This window comes from Typopeltis vanoorti, chromosome 16 (assembly GCF_054136105.1).
Source record: "Typopeltis vanoorti isolate ZY-2024b chromosome 16, IOZ_Tvanoo_1.0, whole genome shotgun sequence".
Lineage (NCBI taxonomy): Eukaryota > Metazoa > Arthropoda > Arachnida > Uropygi > Thelyphonidae > Typopeltis > Typopeltis vanoorti.
This window is the reverse complement of record NC_143564.1, coordinates 19,567,453-19,581,615: the sequence shown is the minus strand read 5'-3', so window position 1 is coordinate 19,581,615 and position 14,163 is coordinate 19,567,453. Positions and strand designations below refer to the sequence as shown.

The following is a 14,163-nucleotide window of genomic DNA, read 5'->3' as shown; positions in this document are numbered from 1 at the left end:
ATATAACAAAACATTTCATCAGTTGAAATGCTATAACACCCATTCAAAGGTTTATAGACCTCTATCACATCACCTGTCTTTCTCCTGGTAACCAGTCTGCAATCCACATACTCGCAATCTGTCCTCATAATCTAAATCCCATAATCCGGATATAATCTTTGTAACTCTTCTTTGCACCCTTTCAACAGCTTCTTTATCCCCTTGGAACCTGGGAGACCAAATCTGCACACAATAATCCAGGTATGGTCTTATTAAAGTCTTATAAAGAGGCAAAACGACTTCTTTATCCTTACATGTCAAGGTCTGCTTCAACATCGCAATTATCCTCTGAGTTGTATTTGCAACTTTTGCTATGTGACCTTTGAACTTTAAATTCTTATCCACCAATACACCAAGATCCCTCGCCTCTTCAGTTTCTTGTAGCATAACCCTGCTAATATAATATGCTGCTGGAACTCTAATCATCATGCATCCCCTTCTTGCTGTAAAGTTATGCCAGAGTGCATAACTTTACACTTACCAACATTAAACTGACAGCCATTTTCGTTTGCCCAGATTTCCAGTCTATTCAAATCATTTTGTAATTGCTGAATATCAATAGCATCCCTGATTGCCCTGCCTATCTTTGCATCATTGGCAAACAATTGCACATCTGATGATAGACCCTGCTTGATGTTATTAATGCATAGATTGAACAATGATGGTCCAAGTACTAAACCCATTGTTTACCTTAAATCTGGCAGATATTCACACCCACTGTATACCACTTTTTGATATCTGTCTGTCAACCATCCCCTAATCCAAGTCAAGAGTTTATATTCCAATCCCATATTCTCCAGTTTATGCAATAGCCTTTCATGTAGTATCCTATCAAATGCCTTAGAAAAATCGCACATTATCATAGTGTATCCATTCCCTTTATCCAACTTGGCCGACATTGTAATAAAATATGAGCAAATTGCTAAAACATGACCTTCCTTTAGTAAACCCATGCTGTTTCCTGCAGAGTATAGAATACATGTCTACCCATTTCTGTATGCGAGTTCTTACCAACTTCTCTAAAATCTTCACTACCACACCAGAGATACTAATAGGTCGGTAGTTAGACACATCAGTTTTTGCACTTGTGCAATGGAACTATCATACATTACTTCCATTCCTGTGGTATCAATCCTGGACTGAGACTCAAGTTATACAAATGTGTGAAAGGCCCAGCCAATTCAGTTGAGCATTCCTTTATCAAACGGGCTGATACTCCATCTGTCCCTATTGACAAATTCTAATCCAGGTTATGCAAGAGCTCTTTAACCTCATTTTCATAAATCTGTAACTCTTCATCCAACGTAACAGTAGCACTGTGCACCATGTTACATACATCTGGTTGATATATCTTAGCAGTGAGCATGCATTAATTGAACAATCTCCTTAGCTTCCGACACTTGTGTACCATCTGAATTCAATAACGTTATTCTTCCACATTCATTCTTTCTTTTGATGGCAGCATAACGATAAAATTCTTTTGGATAGCCTTCAGCTTTCATGGCCATTTCTTTTCATACTCCATTTTAGCTTTCCTCGCAATACTTGTTACTTTTCAGGCCTGAGCTTTATATATTTCATAACTCCTCTCACTCTTATTCTCACAATATTCTTCCCACATCATAATCTTGTGGATCTCTTGCTTAATTAGGTTGCACATTCATTTCATTCCCAATCTATTTATTCTTCGAGCACTAGGGATACATTGAGATACCGCCTCCTTTAAACACTTTTTCAAAGATTCCCATGCATTGGTGACATTTTTTCCATTCAGTAACTGATACCATGGGACCAAAGATAGTATGCTTCTAAGTTGATCATAATTTCCAGCTTTGTAGTTCAGCATGTAGCCTGTTTTAATTGGAGCTTCAACACAAGTAGATACTTCCAAGAAAGAACAGCATGATCACTGTCACAAAGATCCCTTCTGATGCTATGAGCAAATCCAACACTCTTTGACCTTGAGTTCCTTCTTTCACATGCCGCTTGAGAAAGTTGTCTCGCAACAATTCAATAAATTCCTGTTCTTTCTTATCATAAGATTTCTCTTCAACCCAATCAATGTTTGAAAAATTAAAGTCACCCATAATGATCATTCGCTTGGTACCCATAAAGCTAAATTGGCGATGCATTTCTTTGTCCCCTACAACTGAGCTACCAGGTCTGTAGTAACACCCCACCAATTTCATTCTGTTAACCTCTACTTCACACCAGATAGACTCAAACTCACTGCTACATGGGACATTGTTTTCTTGTATTACCCTAACTGGACTTAAGTCATCTGATATCATTAGTAGCGCCCCTCCTATCTCTTCTGTCATTCCTAAAAATAGTATATCCGTTGCACTCGATCCCACTTACTATATCTGATTCTGATAGCTATGTTTCACTAATGCCAACAATCTTAGGCCACATCGTATTCAATAAAGCAACAAACTCAACACCTTCGTTCCTAATGCTCTTTGGCATTTGTGTATAGACATAATAAATTATGACCTAGCCTATTCTTATAATTAGATATGCAATCTATTTGGTCTTGTTCTAGAATTTTTTCTTTTCCCTCCCCAGACATCTTAAATTTAAGGTTCGAACCCAAAGCATATTTTTCTACTCCTTCGACACATACATAACCATAAATGTTAAAAATACCAAGTAATTTTAAACCTGGTTTTACTCCATTTCCCAAGTAAGCAAACAGACAAATAAGTCAAGTTTGCGCCTGCAAGTGATGCAAGTCTAGCTGATCCTACAGGTAGTGCAAGACTAAGGCAACTCGTGGTAAAGGTGGCATAAGCTCTGATCACTAATCTTAATATTTACCTTTAATGCCAAAACACATCTCCAAGAAGGGGATGCATGATGTTTTGTATTAAAGGCAAGGGGCCACTACCCAGACCAGTTTCGACCTTTATTGATATCTCGTCAGTGAGAGCTAGGCTAGAAATACCAAGATTTAGTAATACAGAGCTTATAAGTATTTTACCAGAACAAGTTGCCATAAGGTGTTTAAACCTTATTAAATAAAAATCTCTGGAGGAGATATAAATGCAGAAGGTATTTTACCTTGGGTAGAATAAATGTTAAAAATACCAAGTAATTTTAAACCTGGTTTTACTCCATTTCCCAAGTAAGCAAACAGACAAATAAGTCAAGTTTGCACCTGCAAGTTATGCAAGTCTAGCTGATCCTACAGGTTGCTTACTTGGGAAATGGAGTAAAACCAGGTTTAAAATTACTTGGTATTTTTAACATTTATTCTACCCAAGGTAAAATACCTTCTACATTTATATCTCCTCCAGAGATTTTTATTTAATAAGGTTTAAACACCTTATGGCAACTTGTTCTGGTAAAATACTTATAAGCTCTGTATTACTAAATCTCGGTATTTCTAGCCTAGCTCCCACTGACGAGATCTCAATAAAGGTCGAAACCGGTCTGGGTAGTGGCCCCTTGCCTTTAATACAAAACATCATGCATCCCCTTCTTGGAGATGTGTTTTGGCATTAAGGGTAAATATTAAGATTAGTGATCAGAGCTTATGCCACCTTTACCACGAGTTGCCTTGGTCTTGCACTACCTGTAGGATCAGCTAGACTTGCATCACTTGCAGGCGCAAACTTGACTTATTTGTCTGTTTGCTTACTTGGGAAATGGAGTAAAACCAGGTTTAAAATTACTTGGTATTTTTAACATTTATTCTACCCAAGGTAAAATACCTTCTACATACATAACCATGTTCAAAGGCATTCATATCTTTATCATGTTTTCATACCATAGCTGAACTTTCACACACATTTTTCCCATTCCTCCCCTGATGATCTAGTTTCCCTGACTCTCTGCATTAGGTCTCATACCAAGAAGTAATTTCTCCAGGTTTCTAATGCCAAATGAATTAAAGTGCAGGCCATCATTTTTATACAAATCTTTTCTGCCATCAAACATACCCCCACATATCTAAAAACTCACATCCACATCTTCTACATAACCTGTGCATGAATTCACTTGCTATCATCGCCCCCCTCCTTAACTCAGTACTATCATATCTAGATAGTAATTCTACAATTTTATGTTTGTCACCACTTAAATTATTAATATCTACCAGAACTAGCATTTCTTTTACATTTCTTTTTTGGTTTTCAATTACGCTTGTCATATTTTTAATTTTCACTCCTGGGAAACTAGAAGTAGTGACTCCCTCAGCAAGCGCAAATTTTAAAATTGAGTCACCATACCATATTACCTCTTTTTTCTTAGATATTAACTGATGTTATTAATATTTTGATTTCCATGTTCAGTATTTTCCTGCTTGTTCTTGTTCTTATTCTTTTTCTTATCCTGTCGAAGTTTAGATAAATGTTTTTCCACCTTTTACAATTCCCTGGTCGATTTCCTAATAATTTATTTTAACTGAGCTATTTCTAATGTCAACGTATCCTCAGATAAATTATCATCATTGCAGCAGTACTTTTGTTCAGGACAAATACTCTCCTCAGTAGCAGTCACTGCCTTGTTAGGAGCCATTTTTAAGAATAGTAAAAACTAATAATATTTCTGAAATTATGTTATAAAATGCTTTAGTACAATAACTACAATAATATACTAAAAAATACACAATTAAATCTAAGAAAACATTTAATACAGGGTGTTCGGGATAAATTTGACATATTTATAATTAATTATATTTTTCCGTAAGTTACATGTATTAACACACACTTCTCTTCATTTAAAAGTTTGGACCCTTCTTCATTCATATACAAGATGTCAGAAAGGATGGATAGCTGGAACCCACCTGAATCATGGAAGAGAATAACTTGTATCATGATGATTCGTGCCCGCCATCAAAATAAGGATATTACGACTGCTGCCCAATGCTCCCTGAATACAGTAAAAACAATCAGGCATGAACTAGAGACTTGCAATGGTGACTACGAGGATGTAGCAAGAAGAAAGATCCCTAGCAGACGATCTGATTGCGTTCGTACAGCAGAATTCCTCGCAAATCTGCAGGAACAGGTGTTGAAGAACCCTGGCATTGGAATTCGGGCTTTGTTCGTGGAGTTGCTAACTGTAGTCAAGCCCTGGATAACAAGGGTAGCCAATGGTAGGCCGTATGTATGGCAGCAGGATTCGGCCCCTTGCCACACCTCTGGGAAAAGTCAAAAATGGTTGTCTGAAAATTTCTACGACTTCACCAGTCCAAATGTTTGGCCTCCAAACTCCCCAGACCTTAACCCCATGGATTATTTTGTATGGGGCGCAGTTGAAAAAGACACCAATCGCACTTCCAGTAATACAAAAGCCCAGTTAATGGATAAAATTAAAACAGTTTTTGCGGCCCTTCCCAGGGAGACTGTAGCATCAGCTTGTTCGAGGTTCCGAAGCAGAATTGAAGCTGTGATCGATGCTAATGGTGGTTATTTTGAGTAAATCTTGTTGATAGTATTGTAATTAACTCTGCCTGTAATGTTTTTTTGTCAATTCATTAAATTTAATAGATACAAAGAAGATTTTCTTTTTCCTTACGAAACTGTCAAATTTATCCCGAACACCCTGTAAATCAACAAAAATCACAAATCTTTCAGGAGCTCTCTGACAGTATGTCTTTTCACCTGCTAGCCTCGACACCAACCTCAAGCAATACTTAGTCTTTATTTAAGCTGTAAGTCAACAATTAGAATTGAAGGAAGTACAGGAAGATGGTTTAACATTATATCTGGTGTCAGACAAGGATGTACATTATCCCCTCTGTTATTCATTATCTATATGGATCAATATTATGAAGGAAAGTGGTATTAAACCTGATATCAAAATTGGAGATGTTAATGTCAGCTCTTTGTGATTTTATACTTCTAAATAAATCCACTACAAGTCTGCAAGATTCCCTGACTAAATTGAATAACTGCTGTAATAGATAAGATCAGCAATAACAAGACAACGACATGAAAATAGGCAGAAGCATTGAAAATGTCAACTGCATTGTGAATGGAGAACCTGTGGAACAAGTAAAACATTTCAGCTACTTAGGCACGATTTTTAGTGTACATGGTAAATTAAATATAGAAATAGCCAACAGAATTAACAAAGTTGGTATGGTAAGATGTCAACTGAAAGAGAGAAATTAGTCAAAACAGAAAACACTGAATTAGCTATATACAAGACAGTGTTCAAACAAATTTTAACTTATAGATCTGAGAGCTGAGTTAGAAGTAAAACACTTGACCAAAGACCAGAGACTGCAGATATGAGAGTCCTGAGAAAGATTAGGGGCATGAACAGATGGCATCAATGGCAATATCATATTAAAAAACGAGGATATTAGAAAAGATAGATGTTTGTGGGTATGGCAGGTACCTGGTGAATGTCTCTTACCAGAGTATGTAACCTCAACTATGAAATTCAAAGATGGTGGTGTTATGGTATGGTCTTGTTTTTCCTGGTTTCTGCTCAGACCTCTGCTTGTGGTGCCACAAACAATGAACTCCAAGGGGCGTCTGAACATTCTGGACAGTGCAATGCTTCCTACTTTGTGGCATTTCTATGGAACTGACATTGCGCCATGTCAATAAGGCTGCTGCTGTAACTGTCTGGTTTGTGGACATGAACGTGTCACCACACTTGACTGACCTCCACAGCACCCCAATCTCAACTCTAATGAACATCTGTGGTCAAGGGACATCTGACCTACAACAGCCCAGAACCCCATTGCATGCCTACAGGAAGAGTGGTTCAAACTTCCCACTGATTGCTATCATACACTTGTGGAAAGTATGCCCTGTAGGATTGCTGCAGTGAAAGGAGGTCTTACATCTTATTAAGGTGGGCACCATGGCTGTTTGTTCCTCACACTATGGTGTCTGCTGACTTACTTCCAAATGATGTAGATGTTATTAATAGCAGAAACACATTAAAATGAAGATGTTAGAAAAGCACCTAATATTATAATAATCAAAAATATGTATTCAGAGTAATGTAATTAATTCGGCTAGAAGTCATCATCATCAAATTCCTGCCATGTACTCTCAAGGGGTGTACAGGATATGACAGTACTACATGAAAAAATTACATCATTACCAACTTCCTATTTACAATTTTCCTCCAAATCAGTCTGTTACTTGTCAAGACTCCAACATTATCAGATCTTATATTTCTATCGTCTAAGGCACTTTGTACCGTATCAATCCACCTATATCTTGGTCCTCCTCTGGATCGTTTTCCTGCCAACCTGGCAGAGAACACTTGTTTTGCTAATCTTTCCTCTCGCATTCTATTTAAGTGACCATACTACCTGAGATTAGCTCTGCTAACGCATTCCTGGATGCTGACAATGTCAATTTCTTTCCTAATATCCTCATTTTTAATATGATATTGCCATTGATGCCATCTGTTCACACCTCTAATCTTTCTCAGGACTCATATCTGTGGTCTCTAGTCTTTGGTCAAGTGTTTTACTTCTGACCCAGCTCTCAGATCCATAAGTTAAAACTGGTTTGAACACTGTCTTGTATACAGCTAATTTAGTGTTCCGACTAATTTCTCTCTTATTCCATATGAATTTATTCAATTGACTTCCCACCATACCAGCTTTGCTGATTCTGTTGTCTATTTCTATGTTTAATTTACCATCTTCAGTAAAAATCATGCCTAAGTAGCTGAAATGTTTTACTTGTTCCACAGGTTCTCCATTAACAACAGTTGACATTTTCAATGATTCTGCCTATTTTCATTGTCTTTGTCTTGCTATTGCTGACCTTCGTACCAAATCTATTACAACAGCAATTGAATTTAGTCAGAGAATCTTGCAGACTTGTAGCAGATTTATTTAGAAGTATAACATCATCTGCATAAAGCAAAGAGCTGACATTAACATCTCCAATTTTGATATCAGGTTTAATACCACTTTCCTTCATAATGTGATCCATATAGATAATGAATAACAGAGGGGATAATGTACATCCTTGTCTCACACCAGATTTAACATTAAACCATCTTCCTGTACTTCCTTCAATTCTAACTGCTGACTTACAACTCAAATAAAGACTAAGTATTGCTTGATATAATGCCCCATTGACACCATATAACAGCAGCATATTGAATAGCTTCTCTCTTGGCCCTTGTCATATGCCTTTTCCAAATCGACAAAACTTAAATACAGATCTTTGTTATATTCCCAGGATTTCTCCACTATTTGTCGTAAAGTGAAGATCTGATCCTGACAGCCTCTATTTGGCCTGAATCCAGCTTGTTCTTCACCAAGCTTTTCTTCCACAATTCTTCTCAATCGTTTCTCAAGTATACTTGCATAGATCTTGCCAGGAACACTCAGTAGGGAAATACCTCTGTAATTCTCACATTCAGTTTTATTTCCCTTTTTATATATGGGTACTATGAGAGCTCTACTCCAATAATCGGGAATTCGTCCCTCTGTCCAGGCTTTCTGAACTATGCAGTGCAGCCACTGTAAGACTTTTATACCACCATACTTCAGCATTTCTGGTCGAATATCATCTACTCCTGCTGCCTTTCCACATTTCAAGCCTTTGATGGCTTTTTCTACTTCAAGTATGGATATGTATTCCTGACTGCATGCCTGGTCAGTGTTTTTTATCACTGTGCTGTCATCACTGCTTGTTTCATTTAGCAGTTTTTCAAAGTAATTACTCCATACTTCAAGGATATCTTTTTCTCCTGTTTTCATGTCACCTTTATCATCTCTAACTCCTTTTACAGCACTCTTTCCTCCATTCCTAAGCTTCTTCAACAACCTCTAGAATATTTTGCCACCTTCTTGATATTTATTTTCTATATTCTTGCCATAGTCCTCCCATGACTTTTGTTTAGCTAGTTTTACACACTGTTTAGTTTTCTTACATTTGTCTCTGTATTCTGTAAGAGTAAAAGCTGACTTATTTGTCTGGAACTTTTGATATGCTTTCTTCTTTTCCTTCACTGCCTCTTTAACTTCCTGTGTCCACCAGGGAGTTCTGATTTTTTTATCCTTGCACACAACCTCACCACATGCCTCTCTGGCAGAGTCAGTCAATGTTTTCTTCAGAGTTTGCCACTGAATCTCCAAGGTTTGATTCCTGTTCTCAAACTCTTTCATTTTCTTTTCAATAATCTTTCTGTATTTTAGTCTACAGTTCACATCTGAGAGCTGCTCAACTTTTATTCGCTTTAAAACTTTCTTACATGTTATTCTTTTCAATATGAAATTCAATTTTATCCTGCTCAAGACTAAATAGTGATCACTTCCAATTTCAAATCCTCTGTACACTCTGGTGTCCTACACCAGGGAGAAAATATCACTATCAACAATAACATAGTCAATGAGACTTTTCTTATTCCTAGCCTCTTCTCTCCATGTGAATTTCTGCACAGTTTTATGTTGGAACATGGTGTTAGTAATAACCAGTCCATGTCATGAGCAGAAATCCAACAGATATTTGCCATTATTATTAGCTTTGCTCTTTTCTCCAAATTTTCCCAAAATATTTTTGTATGTCTCACAATCATTTCCTACTCTGCTATTTAGATCCCCAGCAAGGGCCAACTTTTCCTTTTTCATTGTGTCAGTTGCTTTTTCTAAAGCGTCAAAAAATTCCCCCACTTCTATCCTAGTAGAACCTTCTGTGGGACCATAGGCACAAATAAGTCTCATTGTCCAGTTCCCCATTCTCATATTTGCCCACATTACTCTACTTGATACTGACTGCCATTCAAGAAGATTAGCCTCGTATTTTGTGTTGAATACTATGGCTACTCCTTCTTTTCCTTGATTGTCATTGCCTGAATGTTATTTTGTATTTATTGCTCAGAAAGATCTCACCAGTTTTGGTCTTTTTTGTTGCAGTCACCCCTATTATGTCGATCTGGTACTTATCTCATTCCTCAGCTAGCTCCATTTCTTTGCGATTCAGGCTTCTTACGTTGATAGTACGGATCTTTAACTCTGGTAATGTTGAGTTGGGGTTTTTTTTCAGATTTGTTCCAGTAGCTGACTTTTCGCTGTTCGCCCTGCTTCCCTGGCGAAAACAACGGGGGCCTTGTTTAACCGGGAGACGCCCCAGCCCCCATGAAATTTTGTCATGTACCATCATTTTTTTTTTTTGGTTTAACCAATAAGAATACAATTTAGTCGGCTAAATCCCAAATTGCCAGCCCATCCTCGTTCATTCAGTATCACATTAAAATGAAGATGTTAGAAAAGCACCTAATATTATAATAATCAAAAATATGTATTCAGAGTAATGTAATTAATTCAGCTAGAAGTACTTGAGACAATGGGAAAAGGAAGAGCTGATAAACAGTAATCAATTTTGAAGAAAGTTATTTTGCCATTAATTATCTGAACATTTATTAATATTATTAATAAAATATAATAAAACAGTAACTGAGTTGCATTATCTTAATATCTAGAACCCTTTGATTGTATATGACAAAAATTTTGAACTATGTCTAGTTGTACTAGACATAAAGCTATAAACAATTCAGCTAGCAATAAATATAGTATGAGAAAGGTGTGCAAGAGTGAAAATTGTTAGTCTATTACCAAGATATAATAGGACTGAATTAAAAAGAAAGGCTATGATAACAAATTATTTGATGCATAGCCTGTGTAGAAGAAATGGTTGTGAGTTTCTGGATATGTGGAGTGAGGGAAGAATGGATTTATATAAGATATGTCAAAATTATGTTAACACTTATATGGAATGAAGATTTAAATTTTATTTTCTTTTTTTTTCCTGAGATATAATGGGAGAGAGGTTAACGCCAGAAGGGTGGTGGTGGCGGCAAGCTTGACAGAAGTGTTTCATTCTCCAACCATAGTCGGCAGGAAGTTCCAAGAATAATTTAGTTAGTGACCAAACGAAACCTACCAAGCTGTTTAATGATATACTGTATATATGAAAAGTTTGTCTTGAAGGGGTCCAAGACCTCATCCCTATAAGCTGCAGCATTCAAAATTCTGCTAGGAAGCACATACAGGTTAGTGTGTCCACCCAGCAAGATGCTCCCCAAACTATAACACTACCTCCAACGTAAGTGCCTGCAGATCTCTTCAGATCAGAGCATGCCTGGTATCACTAGAGCAAATCGGGACTTGTCTATAAATAACACCAACACCAATGGTCTTAGGTCCAATTAACATGGAACCTGGCTTATTTCAAAGGCGTGGGGATAGGGCATGCAAACCACCTTTGTGAAGCCTTCTGCACACAGCAGAAACCAATGTTCCTACTGATGCGACTTCAGATCGTAGCTGATTTGGGGGAACCACTCCTGTTTCGGTGAGCAGATAACTGAAGATACTGGTCACGCACTGCACTTGTAGCCCATGGCCTTCCTTCACTGTATCTCTGGGATGCTGTTTATGACTGCTGGAATTGGTTCTACAGTCTATGAACCATTGAATAACTCACATGCAACCACCCAGCTCCTCCACCTGACTTTTGCCAGCGACTAGTCTTAGGATGGCTCATAACTTGAATTCATCACTAAATACGTCTTGAAGCTGCATCCAAGAATTTGCTATTTTGAAATGTCTTGTTTTCACTTTAGACACAAAACAGAAATCATTCCAACTCCCCCCCCCTTTATGCCATGGCTCATTTGTATGTGATAATTGAACTCATTGTCATTTTTTACATAATATCCCTGACTTTCATGTGTTTTTCCAACTCCTGAGTTATTGCAGTTTTTCTCCTTGTTCATTTGGAAATCAGTATATTATAAGATTAAATTAACTGTTATAAATTTTTCAGGATTTTAACATAAAACATTTCTTAATGCTTAATATATATTCATGCAAATAGAGTAATCATGAATTAAATCAAGTTTAAAATAATTACCTGTATAATAATACCTTTCTTCCTATATTCTTCTTGTATAGCTCGTGTGAAAAAATCGACATATGTCTGAAATAAAATTTAATTGTTAAGCTTATTCTTCATTAAATGACTATGACTAACATGTCAAATTTAAGTCAATTATAAGAGTGAAAGAGTTATTGGAAGAAGCAAAAAAGAGCAAGGGTAGCGTTTATAGGATATCAGGTCAAATTTTAAGAGACTGTGATGATGAACCATGATGCCTTTGACTAGACTGTTTAATTTAAGGCACAGATCTGACCAAGTCCCAAGAGAGTGGAAGAAGGGCAAAATAATTCCGTTGCATAAAGTACAATCTAAGTCTGTGGTAGCATATTATACACCAATTAGTATAATGGAAGTATATATGAAAAATTGCTCAAAAAGAGAATTCATGAATGGGTGGATAAGAATATGACACTCTATGAGGGGCAGCATTGTTTTGTGAAGGGTTGGTCATGACTTAGTAATCTACTATTAATAACAGAGTGACAGCCTGAGTTGGATAAGTGAAATGGTTACACTATGATACTGCTGGATTTTGCAAAAGTGTTTGACAGGATACCACATGGAACTCTGTTACACAAACTGCAATAAATGGGGATGGATATGAAACTGGCGATATAAATAAAAGGATCGCTCATGGACAGATAACAAAAAAGTAGTATATGGAGTAGCAGAATCCAGGAGATGGCAGGTGACTAATGGGGTAATGTGGGGCTCTGTGCTTGGACTACTGCTGCTTAATTTGGACATAAATGATATAGAAAGTAATTTAAAGGGAGATATTCAGTTGTTTGCTGATAACGTAAAGTTGGGTAGGGTAATAGTTAATTAAAGTGATGTAGAGAGCTTTCATAATGATTTAAATAGGCTGACAGTATGGGCAAAACACAATGGATGTCAATTTAATGTGGAAAAGTATCAGGTTATGCATTTTGGGATACAAAGATTACAAGCTGTATACCACACTGAGGGAAATATACTCCAGGAAATTGATGAAGCCAGGGATCTGGGGAGAAGGGGGGGGGGTAGTAGTAGTAGACAGAGAGCTGAAGTTTAGAGTGCATATTGCTAAAGTAGTAGGTAGCTCACAGTATTATTTGGGTATTGAATAATATACTAACAAGCAGAAATAATGACGTTATCATTCCTCTTTATAAAGCATGATATGACCACATCGGGATTACTGTGCTCAGATCTGGTCACCTGGGTTTCTTGGGGATGAGGAAATTGTGGAAAGGATCCAGGGGTTAGAGACCAAAACGGTGAGTGGTCTGTGGAATGCCCCCTATGAAGATAGATTGAGAGAATTTGTGGATTGCAAAAGACAGTCATCACATGAAAATCCTCCTTTTTAGAAACATTTAAGTTACTTAAAGGATTTTATAGGATTGATGCAAGGGAAATGTTTCAGCACTTGGCTAAAGGAGGCAGAACAAGAAGTCATCCATGGAAGTTGGGTGAGAATGCAGTTAGCAAGGGTGTTAGGACTAGATTTTTATCTTGAAGAGTGGTGAATGAATGGAAGGGTTGCCTGAGTCAGTTGTGAGTGTTTTTTCTGTTAATGGTTTCAAGGAGAGGTTATGATATTCTGTTGATAGTTTGGGTCTCCCACAATGAGTCTTAGTCTTGGTGCCCATGCAACAACAACAATAATAAATATCTGAAAACAATAATAATGAAAAAATTGGCATATTTCTAAACTTTGAGGATAAAACACTTATGATTAGATTAGGACTGATTAATGAAATGTTTTTTTAAAAATCAGATGTTTTTTTATAAGACTGTTTAGGTTAGAAAGAAATTATTTCTTTTTTATTCAAATGAAAACATATTTCCACCAATAGTGTCAAAAATTTAAGAATTTTAATAGTAAATCTATTTATAGGTGATTAAAGTGCTGGAGAAGACATTTTATTAAGGTTCACATCTAGAAAATTGTAGATGAGAACACAGGAATGATCTTCTATAGGTGCTAGTTTCTTAAGTTTATCTCAGCAACAGTCTTAGGGGTACATCCTATGGCATAGTGGTGAATGACATGAACAAAGAATATATATATAACATGTTATATATAACGCAATTGGAAGAACGACGGTACATTGCGCCCTTCGATTGGAATAGGCCTAAGTTCGATTCTCGTAGTGACGGGAGGAATCTTTATTTGGACGATTTCAATCGAAGGTGAGTTAGCCGATCTCATACGGAGGTAGCAGGGTTTTTTCTCCCGGAAACTCGGATTTTCCATCCCACA

At 36.9% G+C, this 14,163-nt stretch overlaps 1 protein-coding gene across 1 annotated transcript in view; it reads right to left on the bottom strand.

Annotated features, from left to right (window-relative positions):
- The window catches only part of LOC150097881 (very-long-chain 3-oxoacyl-CoA reductase-B-like), a 201,268-nt gene that overhangs the window by 35,640 nt on the left and 151,465 nt on the right, over nucleotides 1–14,163 (bottom strand). The window contains exon 8 of the mRNA XM_090406335.1: nucleotides 11,889–11,954. Coding sequence (XP_090262461.1) covers nucleotides 11,889–11,954 — 66 coding nt within the window. The remainder of the gene's footprint in view (nucleotides 1–11,888; nucleotides 11,955–14,163) is intronic.